General features: G+C 31.8%; 2 protein-coding genes across 3 annotated transcripts; one reads left to right on the forward strand and one right to left on the reverse strand.

Annotated features, from left to right (window-relative positions):
• Positions 1-610: 610 nt before the first annotated feature.
• LOC106668324 lies at positions 611-5,641 on the reverse strand. Its single transcript, XM_014396972.2, has 7 exons — positions 5,444-5,641; positions 5,165-5,338; positions 2,126-2,325; positions 1,895-2,045; positions 1,468-1,733; positions 1,198-1,413; positions 611-1,063 (listed from the first exon to the last, which is right to left on the reverse strand). Exons 1-7 carry the CDS (start codon positions 5,616-5,618, stop codon positions 1,010-1,012), a joined length of 1,236 nt encoding a protein of 411 aa, XP_014252458.1. The 5' UTR covers positions 5,619-5,641; the 3' UTR covers positions 611-1,009.
• LOC106668322 (beta-chimaerin) lies at positions 5,592-13,217 on the forward strand. Of its 2 annotated transcripts, none has more exons than XM_014396970.2 (8): positions 5,592-5,715; positions 5,801-5,851; positions 8,443-8,641; positions 11,256-11,623; positions 11,682-11,933; positions 11,991-12,128; positions 12,195-12,300; positions 12,692-13,217. In XM_014396970.2, exons 1-8 carry the CDS (start codon positions 5,691-5,693, stop codon positions 12,879-12,881), a joined length of 1,329 nt encoding a protein of 442 aa, XP_014252456.1. In that variant the 5' UTR covers positions 5,592-5,690; the 3' UTR covers positions 12,882-13,217. The 2 variants fall into 2 exon arrangements, with proteins under 2 accessions (XP_014252456.1, XP_024081116.1); XM_024225348.1 differs by having other exon boundaries at positions 5,623-5,715; positions 11,235-11,623.
• The last annotated feature ends 2,941 nt before the right edge of the window (positions 13,218-16,158 follow it).

Raw genomic sequence — 16,158 nt, forward strand, 5'->3', positions numbered from 1 at the left:
TCGCTTCTTCCAAGTTCTCAACTCTCAATGACTAGAATTTTTTCGTCAGCTCTGTCCCATCATTTTGTACTTCTTATTTCTCACTTCCTCAGTCTTTCTTTGGCTTGGGACCAGAGCAGAACCACACGTTCAATAATCGAGAGATTTCTTCCTGTGGTCTGTATGGTGATGAACCTATAAATTGATATTTACTAATGTATGTAGTAATGGTATTTATTTTATTAAAATTATAAATTATGATAAGGTAATAAAATATGTATAACACATTCAGGAAGCATATTATTTATTTATAAGAAAAAATAATGTAAATTCAGTTTAAACCTTGTGATATGCATAAAGTTAGTTATATTATGTATTGTCATGAATGCTTTATCTATCATTTATTTTTCTATACAAAGGTTTGTTAATCAAGAGATGTAGAAATAGATAATAAATACTGGAAAACAATAATTAAAAAAGAAAGAAAGACAAATCACATTACATACAATATTTGTTAAAATTATTGTGTATCACTTGTACTTATTGTCTTTTAAATAAACATTACTAAATAAACAATTTTTTACAGCTTTCAATGCTTAAAAAAAAATAAAATAAAACAATATCATTCTACTTTATGGATATAACGGATTAGGCACAGAGGACAGTCTTACACAAACTTTGTTTCACAATACTTTTGGAATGTTTTCTTATTACTTACCAACTATGTATCTAGAATAAATTTAAAATCTTAACACCCTGTGACTAATTTATCACTTACTGTGCCAAATCCCCTAAATATAATTAATTAAATGCATGTAAATTGCGTAAAACTAGAAGTAGCACCGACCTATTTGTGATTCAGCCCATTGTACGACATATTATGTCAAAAGCAATCAACATAAATGGAAGCATTTAAGGCGTTCGACGAATGTATTAAGTACTAAAAATCTACTTGGCCCTCTTCGGTATCATTTGAAGGTAACTTAATTGAGCACACTTTCATCTGAGCTTCAACACAACTTGGTCACATTCAGGACAACAGGGACTTTGGAAACATGTTCATGTCAATGTAATCTTTGACTATCTGCAAAAAAAATGTTTCATTTTTGAAAAATATACAATTTCCATTGATTAATACTAGTGAAATTGTTTTATGAAACACTTATGCATCAATAATGTTTCTTGAGAATTGTGAGCAAAAATAGATTATTTTATTACCTCCTTAATATAATCAGCCGTTATTTCTGGCACTGATACTTCAAATCCAGTCAATTTTATTTTATCAGTGCTGAGATATAAATGTTTATTATGTAATTGTTCTTTGTGTATGTATGGAGAGAGTGGTGTATTGACAACTCCGTTTTGGTTGCAGAGTTTTGCCCACGGAGCGAGATGTTTGTCATTGATCTCGTCGACCACTGTGTTCATATCAACCTGAAAGATTTTATTTTTGCTTGAAACCAAACAAACAAGTTTATTGATCATTACCTTGCACAAAGAAGAAGCTACATTCCCCCAATAGTCGTGGTTGATTGAAAACACTTCTGACAATGCTTCTGTCAGAATCCCCTGAGTCGTTTTGCCCTCATCAACCAAATTGTAAATTCCCCCATCTTTCTCTATTGTTGCTAAATGCCACAAAGCTCTGCATACATCCCGCACATGAACAGTGTTCATAAAAAGGTCCTTACTCCAGAATAACGTCATTTTTTCACCAAGATACTTGTACAGACCAGCAATAATTATTCTAGCACCTGCAGGAAGTTTTTTTTTCAATTAATCAATCTTGATGAAAGGTATGGTTGAGATAAAAAATTATTTTATATTGTAATCAGTTGAAATGGTAAATTTTTTTATTCAGCATGGAATTATTTTCTGAATGTGTTTTTCATAATAAAGTCTATCAAAGATTTACCAAGGCCAGACTTATCACCAATTCCATAAATAATCCCAGGCCTGAGAATATTGTAGCTAAGGTCTATCTCACTGAGTTCCTCTTCGACTTTATGCTTATACTTGTCTATTATAGTCCATGGTTCGACCTTATCATCCTCTTTATGACAAGTCTTGAAAGATAGAAAATTTTGTTATCGTTATATTAATTTTAAATTAAGTAAATTTATTCAAATACTATATTTTGTAATACCTTCTCACTGCTGTACATCTGCCCTGTTGAGAGTTCTATATAACGCCATGCATTACAACTCGCAGCGGCTGTCATGCAGTTCTTGCCGACCTGATACACACCTTCTTCATATACAGGGTCTGTCTGACCTAGCTTTGTCTCACTGGCACAATTGAATACGTAATGAAACTGCATATCAGAAAATGCATTTTTGCAGGAAGCTGAAAAAACAAACAATATTAATAGGTAAAAATATTTAAAAAATGAAAGCTTTCAATACAAAAGTATGGATTGTATACAGAGAAATAGGTTTCCTTCTCCTTCCTTCAATCTTTTTTCAAGTATTTATTTCGCATAATAATTAAAGCAATTACTTTCGTTAGTAGGACCAACTAAAAACATAACAGATTAATATAATTCCTGAAGGACAAATTAACAAGAAAAAGTTTTGTTTTCTCCTAAATTAATGGCAGATTTAAGTTAAGATTGAACAGCTATTTGAAAGAAGGTCACTTCTCAACAATTAGTACCATTATCAGATAAATTAATTGTGTTCAACAAGGTTTTCAGCAAATTTTTGCAGTAAAGCCAGATACGACCGATCGATACTCCAGTTAAAGATAACATTCAATATTTAGACATGTTATTTTTATAAACATATTTACAGTTCACACTGACTTATAGCCAACTTGGACCTTTATCTTACAGTGATGAAAGCCATGTCAACGCCTAAACTGTTGTGGCCACCGACACCCCCCTAACTTATTTTTAAAGAGGTTTGGTGGGCTGTCAATTTATAAAAATAATGTGCATAGATTGTTATTTCTTGTTATGTGATAAACCTATGACTTGGTTGAAAATGGCGAAATGCCAAGAACAGCAAGCCATTATTGCAATGGCCATTCTATTGCAATTTAAAACAGATTATTTTACTTATTTTGTCTTTATTTTAATAAGTGTCTATATTCATTATATTTATTTTCTTTCACTTTCAATTTTACAAGTTAAATCAGAAAAAAGTTGTTACAAACACAATGATTTAATGCATAAGACTATAAATATGAAAAACTATGTCCCGAGCAGGTCTCACATCTTTCGGATAAATACACACAGTATACAGTAGTATAATATCTATCCAAAAGTCATGGGTAAGAGCTCATTCAGGAAACTTATTTTTCATCTCCACCTTCTTTGAATAAAAATGAGCATACTGTGATAATTAAATAAAAATTAACAATTGCAGTAATTAAAATATAGTTTAAAACGATTAAAGAATAAACTTTATTGATTTATTATAAATTTATTCAAATAAAATTTCTATCTCCCAACTCAGATTTAAAAAAATCCCTTGTTAGTTTTTGATACTATAAATCGATGTGTTTTGCAATATAAAGCTTTTTTTAAAGAGTTATCAATATTTCAACATCTTTCATTTTAATTATTTAAAGGGAGCAAACTTCCTGTGATAAATATAGCATTTCCTTCTGATAAATTCATTTTGTATCCAGTTCATGCTTAATGTGTATAAAAATAAGAAAAAAAATTAAAAATGAATCTTGCATTTTACCAATCCAAATGAACAAATTGTAAGAAAAAAGGGAAATTTAATTAATAGAGCTCCATTTCATAATATATTAAGCCTAGCTGAATATGTATGCAAAAATTTACTGAGATTAATTTTTCATTTTCAAAAATCTATATTATACTATTTTCATATCATATTTTAACAGCTTTATAATGCACATGTATAATCAATCAACTATTGTTCATTTTTATTTTTTTATGTCATTGTGGATACCAGGAACTGGAGTAGTCCCCCTGATCACTGCAGCTTTACAACTTATTGAACTCCTTCCTGGTTCCATTTTTCGTAGCATACAACAATACGGTGTGCCAGTGTTCTTCCATCATAGAAACTCATTTTCAAAGGGGGTCGGGATTAAATTCAGGGTCTCAGAGGTCCAATCCCACCTCCACTGAGGCGCCAGAAAAAAGTACAGAGGCGACAGTGGGAATCTTAACCACTTAACTACTGTGGTCTCCCAATCTTTGTTCATTCAGAAAATATGGTGGGGGAATGTAAAAAATAAATATGTTTTATTATATTCAATTACACAAGCTCTACATGAACCTCTCTCGCTGGTCCAGAGATTTGACAAACTCTTGGCTTTGTAAACCTTTAACTGCTTTTGCAAGAAAGGCCTGGGATACAGGTACAACTCAATAAAGAAGTTTAAATAATAATTTTGTTGTTCATTGTTAAATTAGTACATTATTTTATTTTTTCCTATTCTAAGATTAACTTAAAAAATATGATTTTAGTTAAAATTATTATTTTTACTTAAGTATTTTTTATGTTAATTAAAATCATCTACAATATTAACTATGTAAAATAAATTATGATGATTATAATTAAAATAATTCCAAACTCCGACATAAGGGCTTTTTGTGATGCTTAACATTTATTGAAAATATATTATAACTATTTCTTATGTTTAGTAACAAATGTATTCTTCTTCTTTGTCCATTCAATTACAAAAATATATGGGTTTGTTTCACATATCTCACATGTACTGATTGGTATTTGGGACATTTGTCCACAATTATTCCTGTTATCAAATTTTGGTCAAACGAGTTTTACATTTTACATCGATATCTTGCAATATTCTGTTTTATAGGTGGACATTAAATGATGCAGCCATTCAACAGTGTTCTTCGTATTAATAGTAATATAGCCTTTAAATGTTTGTATAGGTGTCTTTGAATTTGAAATTTTGTCACATCATTCTGTCAGTTGCATTTTGCCATTTTTCAGTCTTTAGGTGTCTTGTCGTTGCATTATTTAAAGACTACAGGATTTTTTATGTTCTTTATCTTCAGTTGAGCATTTTCACCACAAGACTTCCACCTAAATCCACATCTACATAATGACAGTAATGATCAGTTGTTTTCGTTTGAGTGTCATAATTTGATCAAAGCTTTTTCATTCATACAGAAGCACAGAAAACCTCAGAAAAACACAACTTTTTAAACGTGTATGATCGAACAATAAATAATTACCTGGGTTTATTAAATTGGCGCTTTTAAATTCGACTCTATAATCGTTGAATACTTTCTGGTGAGACTTGTTGAGCCATGCCACCTGCGGAGGTACTTTATCCACGACCCGGACATGAGCCGCCAAGTCGTTTTCCACTATGTATTGTACCAAGTTGCGCCCGACGAAGCCGCATCCTTAGCCGGCGAAATTAACAAACAAAAAAAAGAGAAAAATTAAAGCGAACAGTATTTAAAAAAAAATACGTTTAAATTGTCAGGAAACGTGATTACAAAACGAACCTCCAAAAATTAAAACGTTTATTTCACGATCTGCCATAGTCGAGTTCGGACTGTGGACAGGAAGCGAGAGCGACTGATAAGCTTGGTCGACTCGAATCGTCGTCTCGGTGCATGGGTAAACATAACCTGCTCTCATATAACCGAGTCTTGTACCTCTTGACTTTTCCTTTTTCATAACTTAGTTAATTTCTGTTGCAAATGCAACAAGATTTTAAATAATTTATATTCAACTGCAGTCTAAAATGAAATGGATCTTGTGCAGCCTTTGAATGGTCAGTTTATTTATTATATAAACGACTTTCTCGATTACGAACAAGTGTCCCAGATTTTACTGATATACTTTTTTTTATTATTCAGGAATTCCAAAGACTCCGGAATCACCGTTCGGCCCGATATGGAAGCCGGATCGTAAGTCTAAAACAGCATAAACAAATATGATAAACAATCTGTTTCATAGTGAACAAAAAGATTCAAACCCAAACCAATGTCATTGTGAAGAAAAAACTGTGTGAACTAGCCAATAGAATATTGCAGTATGCACTTGTGACCTGTGATATCAAATACCCAGAATGGCCCAATTAGACACTAATAAATAATTGTTTAAAGTTTTCACTATTAACATTTTACTCAGTACTACGTGAAGTCTTCAACATTTCTTGTCACATATAAATAAACTGCAATGCAGAGAATAAAAATACACTGATGGAAAAATTTAACGCACCACCCAATTTATTTAGTTTAAAATTAAATCCATTTTCTTTCTACATTTGTTACAGGTAATTAGGTGCTTTCGTGGTGAAAATAAACAGTAAATAATGCTTTGTTTACTTCCTTTATATACTTTTATACTAATTAATTTGCATAAAAAATAGCATTATGCCCTTCCATTCTTCTAGGCCTAAAGATCGCTTTCAGTTAATCTTTTTCCATTGTTTGATTTCATTTGATATTAAAGCTTTTTCGATGGCTTCAGTCTGGCATTTGAGTATGACAGTGTCAGATTCATAACATTATTATGTTAATGAAGGGTGTGCGAAGTCGTCAGGAGACTGAGTGTTCGTCAGTTTATAATAGAAAGAGTTTGAACAGTTTCACACTAGAAGGCCAGGACAGGGTCGACCTGGTATACAGACCAGAGAGTTGATAGATTCATTCATCATCAGGCTCTACAAAACTGCAGCATTACAGAAATGAGATAAGAAATCTGATATGACAAGTCCAAAATGTTTCGACTTCCTAAAGGATTGTAAGGAGAGGCTCAATGAAAATAACCTTAAGGCCCGGCACTAGGCTCGTGGACCTATTACCACAGCTCATAAAATGGCCAGGCTTCAATTCGCATGGGAATTTGTGAATTAGACATTATAAGACTGGAGACAAATTCTCTTTACAGTTGAGTTACATGGTTGGCCTCAAATCTTCGTATGGGCGTAATTTTATATGGAGACACTCAGGAGAAAGGTAAGCTCCATGGTGTATGGTTCATTAGCATTCCATGCTAAGTCACTGATGTTCTGGGGTGGCATTTCTTTGGACACGTGCACAGATTGGTTGTTGTGCGAGGAAGATCTCTAACATCACAGAGGTACTTACAAGCCATAATCAAAGAACATGTAGTGCCATTTGCTCCCACATCAGTGAGAAATCCTTGCTAATGCGAGGCCCCATAGAGGATGTATTGTGGTTGACTACCTAAATGAGATTGGAATTAAGTGCTTGGTGTGGCCTGCATTAAAGTACATTAAAATTTAAGGGTGGTGCATTTATTTTGTCCATCAGTGTACTATGTTGTGTTGGCATTTGAGTTGACCAGTTTTTGTAATGTGCCTCCTTGTCCCAGGCACTGCATTGAGAAACTTCTAATGAAATTGGCCAGGACAAAACACTAGCCAAATTTTATGAGATTGTGCGCTCTTAAAAGTACAACCTCAGTAGACAATCATTAAATTTGATAAATGTGTTTTCATTTTAAATTACATTGTCCTTCCTGTGTAATGAAAACAAGATTAGCACTGCTATATTCCAAATTTTATATTCAGGGGGCAAAATATAGCAAGAAATGAGTAGTTTTTATTATGTGTTAACACTGCTGACTGCCATTAGTGCAATGCATTGAGCCCTTGGCCAAATGTTTTCTTCAGCCAAGGATGTGCCTACTCTAGGACAAGGTTAACATTAATTCAGTAGAAATATGACGATATGATATATTTACACTATGTATAATATTTGCTTATGAGATACTGATCACTTTATCTACTTTTGTATGTAAGCTCAAATCTGCACATGCACGTGTGTACAGAGTTGTACCTACCATTTCTCACAGCTTGCCGACAATTCAAGCTTTTGTGTAATTTACAATAAATAACTGGCAAGCCTCGAGATTCACTCACCCTCACCTCTTGTCAGACCTAGGTCTTATCCGTACAGCTTCCGAGGTTGGACACTAGTGCTATCAATCTTTTCAGCCCCCCAATATAATCAGTCTCCAAATCTACTTAGGGAATAGTTATTGAAATTAGTTAATTCAATAATTTATACCAAGCCTTGCCTGTGATATAATATAATAAAAGAACAGTAAAGGTTGGGATGGTACTAAATCTCAATTTATTTTTTAAGTTTAGTAAAAATGCATTTATTAATTAAGCTTGTATCTTTTTGAAAATTGGGCTAAAGGTATTAATTTGAATGATGCATATAATTACTTTAATATAGAATGGTTATGCAAATATTCACACTTTTTATCCAGTAATTATAAATTAGTTGTCATTGTCCTGCGGGTAACAAATAATTCAACTAATTACTGTAGAATTTTATTTAATTACATTTTAATATTATCCTTCTGTACTGTACCTGTTTTTTAGTTTTATAGTGGAAATCAAGTTTATGGCTTTATTTAAACAATCCAATTTGTTAACAGAAGTATCATTTTAAACTCTGTCTAGTAAAATTAGTTGTTATCATTTAAAAATATGGTTCTTATGTGCAATATAATTTTACAGTATACAAGTTGCAACAAGAAGCACCGAAGCCGAATATGATTCCATGTGATTTAGATGTGCCTTCTAAGCCAGAACATTATGGAAAAGAATTCCATGGTGCTCTCAGTCATCAGCAGGCGGCACTGCTCCTCAAAGAGGAAGGAGACTACCTTGTCAGACTCAGTGGCATAGCTAATCCCATCTGCACACTCTCATTTAAGTAAGATTGAAATTGTGGAATTTTGATGTGATGAAGCTATATTCTGATGGCCCCTGATCTTCCTTGTCCTGGAGGTTTTTTCTGTGATGCATATAATTTTACACCAGGTAGATAAAAACTAGCAAGAATAGCAGACCAGTATAATCAGGGAAGGTCAGACCAAGAGTATATTTAAACAATATGAAATCAGATTATCAGTTACTAACATTAAAGTGTTTTAGATGTATGTATAATGATTTTATGTGTAATTTAATTGTTTTTATTAAATATATTATGCACTAAGGCTTTAGTTTCAAAAAATTTTATTTGAACTCTATTTGGCAAACAAAGGTCTTTTATCGAAAGATTGCTTTACATTAAAAAAAAATAAACCTTTTTTGGAAAAAAGTCTTATACAGTTGATCAAATGATCAAGTTGTCAGAAAACAAAGAAATAACAATAGCTGTAATTAATAAGGCCTATTATTATTTAGTCATACATCAGCTGATTAATATACCATCGACTGTCATCAAATATCAATTAGTGTAAATTGTTGGTGATAATATTGCAACAAAACATTAGTTTTTCTTTTTTAAAATTTAATTTTTGCTTTAAAAATGTACAAGGTAAACGTTAAATGGGGAAAGGAGATGTTTTCCGATGTAGAATTGAATACAAATGAAAGTCCGTATGTTTTCAAAGTAAAGCTGCAATCATTAAGTGGTGTTCCTCCTGAGAGACAAAAAGTTATATTGAAAGGCGTTACAGTTTCAAACGATTGGTCTAATGTTGAAGTCAAAGATGGAGTGACAGTCCTCCTGATGGGTACCAAGGCTGAAAACGTACCTTCTGAACCAGTAGTTAAGACCTGTTTCATCGAGGATATGACTGAAGATGAGATAGCCAAAGTTTCTGATCTGCCTGCGGGTTTAGCGAATTTAGGTAATACTTGTTATTTGAACGCGACGGTCCAGTGCCTAAAGACAGTGCCAGAACTGCGAGAAGCTCTCAGACTTTTTAAAGGGAAGTTTATGGAAGGAACTATCACTGCTGAGTCCGTAGTCGTGGCGATGAGAGATTTGTATGATGTTATGGACAATGAAGCGTTCATTCCGCCAGTTATGTTACTTCACGTCGTACACATTCTCTTTCCGAGGTTTGCAATAAAGAATGAACAGGGAGTGTTTATGCAACAAGATGCTAGCGAATGTTGGACTGAACTGATCAGAGTGCTGCAGCAGATAGTACCATCCATTAATAAGACTGGTTTTGAAACAAAACACAAGCATTTCATTGACCAGTATTTTGGTGGGGTCTTTGAAATTGAATACACTTGTACTGAATCCAGTGACGAGTCTCCAATAAAACGGGATGAGACATTTTTACATCTTAGTTGTTTCATTGCACAGGATGTTAAGTATATGATGTATGGCATCAAATCCCAGTTGGTGGAGAATATAACAAAAACGTCAGAAGTTTTAGGCAGAAATGCAGTCTTTTCCAAGTCTTCAAAAATAAAAAGGCTCCCTGCGTATTTAACGATCCAGTTCATCAGATTTTTTTACAAGGAAAAAGGATCCGTGAATGCCAAGATCCTGAAAGACGTCAAATTTCCTTTTGAGTTTGACGCCTTTGAATTGTGCACCCCTCAACTCAAAGCTCGGCTCACACCAATGAGGCAGAAATTTGAGGATTTTGAAAATTATAAATTTTCAGATTCCAATGCGAAGATGAGTGGAGAAAACTTAAAGACATTGCCATTTTCATTTGAAGACGATTTGGGAAGTAACAATTCAGGCTATTACACACTTCAGGCAGTTTTGACTCACATGGGTAGGTCTTCCAACAGTGGGCATTATGTAGCTTGGATCAGACATTCACAAAACAACACTTGGATTAAATGTGATGACAAAACAGTTACCCCAATTTCAGAAGAAGCGGTGTCAAAATTGTCAGGAGGTCACGGTGATTGGCACTGCGCCTATGTCTTGTTGTACGGTCCAAAAACTCTACAAGTCCCGCTTGATATGTTTTAGTCATCTTAGATCAATCTCCAGTACTAAATGAATAAAGAACCTATTTTTAAAATCTTAATAGCAGTTACTTTGCTTCAGCAATGTGGCCTGAGACAGTCTTAATAATAAAAATGTTTCTGCCATTGAAGTACATTTGTTTTCAATATTTTAAACATTATTTAGCTTTATAATAAACACCTGAGAGATGCAACAAATGAACCATCTGAATCGCCTAAGACTTTGGTTTCACATTTGTATTAACTATTATTTGATATTTGTTATTTTGTTTAGATATTTTCATTTAAATTAAACTGAATTTGCTTTTATTAATCTATTAGTGTATGTACTTAAGCATAATTTATTATGACAAAATTGTACTCTGTAACTTAAAACAAATGTAAACAACTGTAACTTAAAAAAAATGGAAGTTCAATAATAAAATCAAATTTTAAAACCTATTCAATTTTTGTTTCCGAATTGGAAATATTGAGTATTGTTTTAAATTGAATGATTATTTGTTATTATTATAGTTATTAATGAGAATTAACTATTTATAGCAAGTTAAATTGTTTTTTCTCTCACCAGTTCACTGTTTTAGGATATTGAATTTTATTTTTAGATTGAGAGGAAAAATAAGACATTACCGTTTATTTTATGATGGACAGCATTATGTAAAGGACAAGAAGTTCGACTGCATTGATGATCTCGTTGCTCATGGCCTTGTCACACTTCATTTAGAAGCAGAAGCTGGCACATACATCCAGTTGATGTGTGATGAGGCCAAGTATGAAAAAAGCCCTGCATACATGACCTTATCTAGATTTAAAAACAGAACAAAACCATTATTGACCACTCATCAAGAAGAAGAAACTGTATTGTATGACAAGCCGCACAAATTTAAAATTCACAATTTCAAAGGATTCAACTGGTGTGAGTTCTGTAGGAATTTCCTTTGGGGTTTAACTGCTCAAGGAGTGAAGTGTGACGGTACATTTATTCCTTATAGTTCAATCCACTCGGTTTGTACGACTTCCCTTTCTTTTAGATTGTGGGTTCTCTGCACATGTTAAATGTTCAGAAAAACTCCCGCCGGACTGTTGTCCAGAGCTGAAGTCCGTGCGGTCTGTTTTTGGAGTCGACTTGACTGCATTCGTCCGGTCTAGGAAAACAACAAGGCCATTTGTCGTTGAAAAATGTGTTCAAGAAATCGAGATCCGTGGCCTACATGTGGAAGGGTTATACAGGATATCTGGTTTTGCCGATGAAATGGATAATCTGAGAATGGCATTTGAAAGAGGTGATAATTCATTTATGAAATTATCTTTAAAAACGATAATTTAACCTATATTTTTAGATGGAGAAAATGCAGATATTTCTGCAAACGTTTATGATAACATTAACGTAGTAGCAGGGATATTGAAGCAATATTTTAGATTACTCCCAATTCCCCTGCTAACCTATGAGGTTCATCCTAAATTGATAAAAGCTGTTGGTGAGTATTGCAAAAAAATGTTGAATACATAATTAATAGTTTAATGTAATTTTCTATTTCTTTCAGAACTTCCCACATTAAAAGAACAAATTATAATGACTAAAGAAGCCCTTGCCCACTTACCACCTGCACACTACAACACACTTAAATATCTTATGGCACATTTATCAAAGTAAGTGCATAACTTTAATCATATGCTGTTATAAATATTTCAAACATGCAATTAATGTTTCTTACTTAGCAAATGGTAGTTATATTTATCAATAACTTTAAATTAAACAGAAAAATCAAAACACTTTTATTTATTTTTTTCAAATTGTTATTCAAATTCTCAAAGAAAAATTTTTTTTTTTTTTTTTTTGGCGTTATGAACTATGCATATTAGCCATGTGACAAATTTGGGGGGTTATTGGGAAAAAAGGGCCAGGGGCAACGGTGGGAATCGAACCCACGACCGCGGCGTGAGAGTCTCTCATGCTAACCACTCGGCTACCGCGGTCCCCCTCAAAGAAAATTCAAAGGATTAAATTATAGTTCAAACATTTAACTTTCATTGATTACAGAGTGGAAGAACATCAAGCTGCAAACAAGATGAGCTCATATAACTTGAGCACAGTCTTTGCCCCAACACTAATGCCACCATCTAGCTCTAAGATGGCCGGCTCAATCCCGGACATGACTGGTGAGATAAACTCGCTCAATCTTCTCATCCATCATCAGAAACTGATATTTCAATCTGCAATTCTTTACTAGTGTTTCTTTACTCTATCCCCCCATCTAAATCTGTATGATAGCAGAGTTTTAGTGACGACTTAGAATGGGATTTCATGCCTCTTGTTAAATTCAGACAAAATTTTTGCAATGTTGTGAAAATGTTAAAACTTTGGAATTGTTTAGTGATTGATTACAAATTTATTGTTCCTGACTATTTAGAATCTTTTGTTAAGAGGCCTGGATATCCTATAAAGAAGTGAAGAAACTATTTATAAGAATTGAGTTAAACTTTCCATTCTTCTATATTATTTATTTATTTTTTTGTTATTGTAAATATTAAGTAATGTATATTTTTATTTGTTAATTACTATTCATTGCCGTTTTTTTGCTCATTTCATAATTCAATTTTAAAAAATCTACTATACTATGATTTATAATTTGAAATAAGTTTTAGAACATGTTGCATTTAAATGTAATAATTGCACAATAGTTTCTTTTGTTTAATAGAAAACAATTATATCTACTTCTTCTATTTTTAAATTATCAAAAACTGTGAATATTCAATCCAGGCAATATAAAAATTATAAACCTAATACATAAATAATTAGGTCTGTGAGGCATTTTCCTATTTACCTGAATAAATAATATAATTAGTTTAAATAAATTCTCTCTATGTTGTAACTTACATTTTCTAATCTTAAAGACTATTTATTATCGGTAATTAAAATTGAGAGTGTATAATCTGCAATAATAGTTTCAAACATTTTAACCCTCAGCTGGTAATGATTGATTATTTACAATTTTTTGTTGTAATATTATGTTGTGTACATTATTGTGAATATGTTTGTAATTCTAGATCTCAGAAGGGGCCTTTTGAGAATTATCGTTTCTATTTAATGTACAACTTTCTTTTAGTAGTACATTCAGTGTTAATATGCATTCCTTTTTTAATAAGATAAAAAAGTTTGTTTTAAAAAAGTCTTAATAACTTAATGAGTTTTTCATAACTTTACTCAACAATGAATTAAAAATCTATCTTGATCTTAATCTTATAAATTGTTTTTAAATATAAATGGGTTTGTAAAACACACTAATTAAAGTAAAACATTAATCTTTCTCAAATACTTTAAGGGTGTTATGGGACAAATAAATTGAAACAATTGACTTAATTTATATTTAATTTAATGTATGTTATCTTCTTGTATTTACATGAAATAATACAATTTTATAAAAATATCTTCTCACTTTACCAATGAATTATACATGTATGAATTTTTCACAATTGGCCTTATAATTGTACCAAACTATATTTTTAAAAAATGCAAGTATTTTAAATGCGAAATAAACATTTTTATATTATATATATTTTTTTAAATTAATAAACCCATAACAAATAGTGTCTTATATGAAAAACTATTCAGAAATCATGGTGTACACCAGACCACATCTCATGATTTCTGAATAATTATCAATTAACGGTCACTAATCACCATACATATATGAAAAGCATTTTAGTGTTTGTTTTGAGTCATGAGTTACTAGTTTTATTTTAGTTTTTATGTTCAGGGATGAATGTTTAATATTCCTATAAGGCAGCAGTCATGAAACCCCCAAACCTTCCTTCATTATTGTTTTCCCCATTCATTATGGGTTTTTTATTTCGTAATTACCGATCATTTTGGTTTACCTATTGCTTGCTTGTTGGTCTGTCAAATACATTTCACCATCTTCAGCCTATGCATGTGAAGTTATGAAGGGTGAGGAGTTTTCTTAGTGCCTTTGATGGATTAAATATGTGTTTTTTATTGCTTTGGTTTGTGTTATGCATTTTTAAAAATTAATAATGTTTTGAATGGTGTAAATGATGTTTGCAAACAATTGTTAATTTGTGTGCATGTGAGTTTAATTACCTGTTTTCAAATAAATAGCGTAACAACAATTTAATTAATAAAAAGTTAATAATTTTATAGAAATATAATGGTTAGTTTTAAGTAAATAAATATCAAACAAGGTCAACTACGCTGGTTTTCTAAGACAAAAGCAATTAATGATACTGATATAGCCAATATTAAGAGTACTATGGAAAAATTATGTTTCAAAATTACAATGAACTGTTTAATGTTTTATTTTCTATTTGTTTATGACTAACTGTTATTAAATTCTTAACTTTTTCATAATCCACACTTTTAGATTTAAAAAAAATTGTACATTGTTTTCTTTTTACTTTGCCAATTATTGCAAGAAAATTTAAAAGTTCTAGGATAACTTAGCACAATATAAGTCAATTTGTGAACATTTCTCAGCCAAAAACAGTCTACAATATTTTTTTGTCAAAAACTGTGTTAAGGAATTTGTTTAGGTTCATGCGAACGGAAAGAAATTGGTTCCAGTGTGTACACACTGTTTAGTTCATTGCACACCATGGCTTGCAATCTAAAAAGTCAGTATGATGTATGTTTGATAAATTATTCCATTGCAGGCTTGGCATATTCGTCTTCGTATATACACCTCTGTACAATTAATTACATCATAATAATTTTACAACAGTTAAAACCTCTGCATTCAGCAGAAGCAATGGAGTAATAAAATATACTGCTAAGTCTGCATTAATCTAGTTTTTTAAACTTTTACTACAATATAATATTTTGACCTTTTTGACATATTAATTATCTAAGTTTATACATTTGTAGGAAGATGAGATTCTAATGATCTAACTGATCTTAATTATTAGTAAGCCATACAGGAGGGCTTAACGTCCAACTTCAGATTGGGTATCGCAGATGAGGGGTCAATCCATTTTTCAAACTGTTATCAATTAAAGTCATGGGCTCTGCCAATATTTCAACCCAGAACCGCTAGTAATGTGCAAATAAGAGAAGGTGCCCTAACCATCGGCTATCCCCCATATGTACATGTTAAAATAAAAAATAATCCTCAAGAAAGAAACTATGTATTAATTAAGTTTTTAATGCATAGATAAGGATGTTGGTTGATTGAAGATATTAAAGTACTTGTTTTTTATTTTATTTTAAATGCCTTAAGGTCCATTCCACTTCCTCAGTTATATCTTAGTTACGAATGACATTTAATTTATTAACTTCTTTTCACTGTTTTAATTTTTTTCCATTGTTTGGGATGGATGACACAGATACACAACCTCCTACATTTTCAATTAAATTTGGGCATTTGTCTTTGAATTTAAAATTTTTAAAATAAATAAGTTTTGAAAATAACGTTCTTAAATCTGTCTATTATTGCTATTTGGCTTTAATGCCTGAATTTATTTATTTTGCATAGGTCTTTTTACAAGTACTTA

Source organism: Cimex lectularius, unplaced genomic scaffold (genome assembly GCF_000648675.2).
Source record: "Cimex lectularius strain Harlan isolate CLEC.00 unplaced genomic scaffold, Clec_2.1 scaffold11, whole genome shotgun sequence".
In the NCBI taxonomy this organism is placed as follows: domain Eukaryota; kingdom Metazoa; phylum Arthropoda; class Insecta; order Hemiptera; family Cimicidae; genus Cimex; species Cimex lectularius.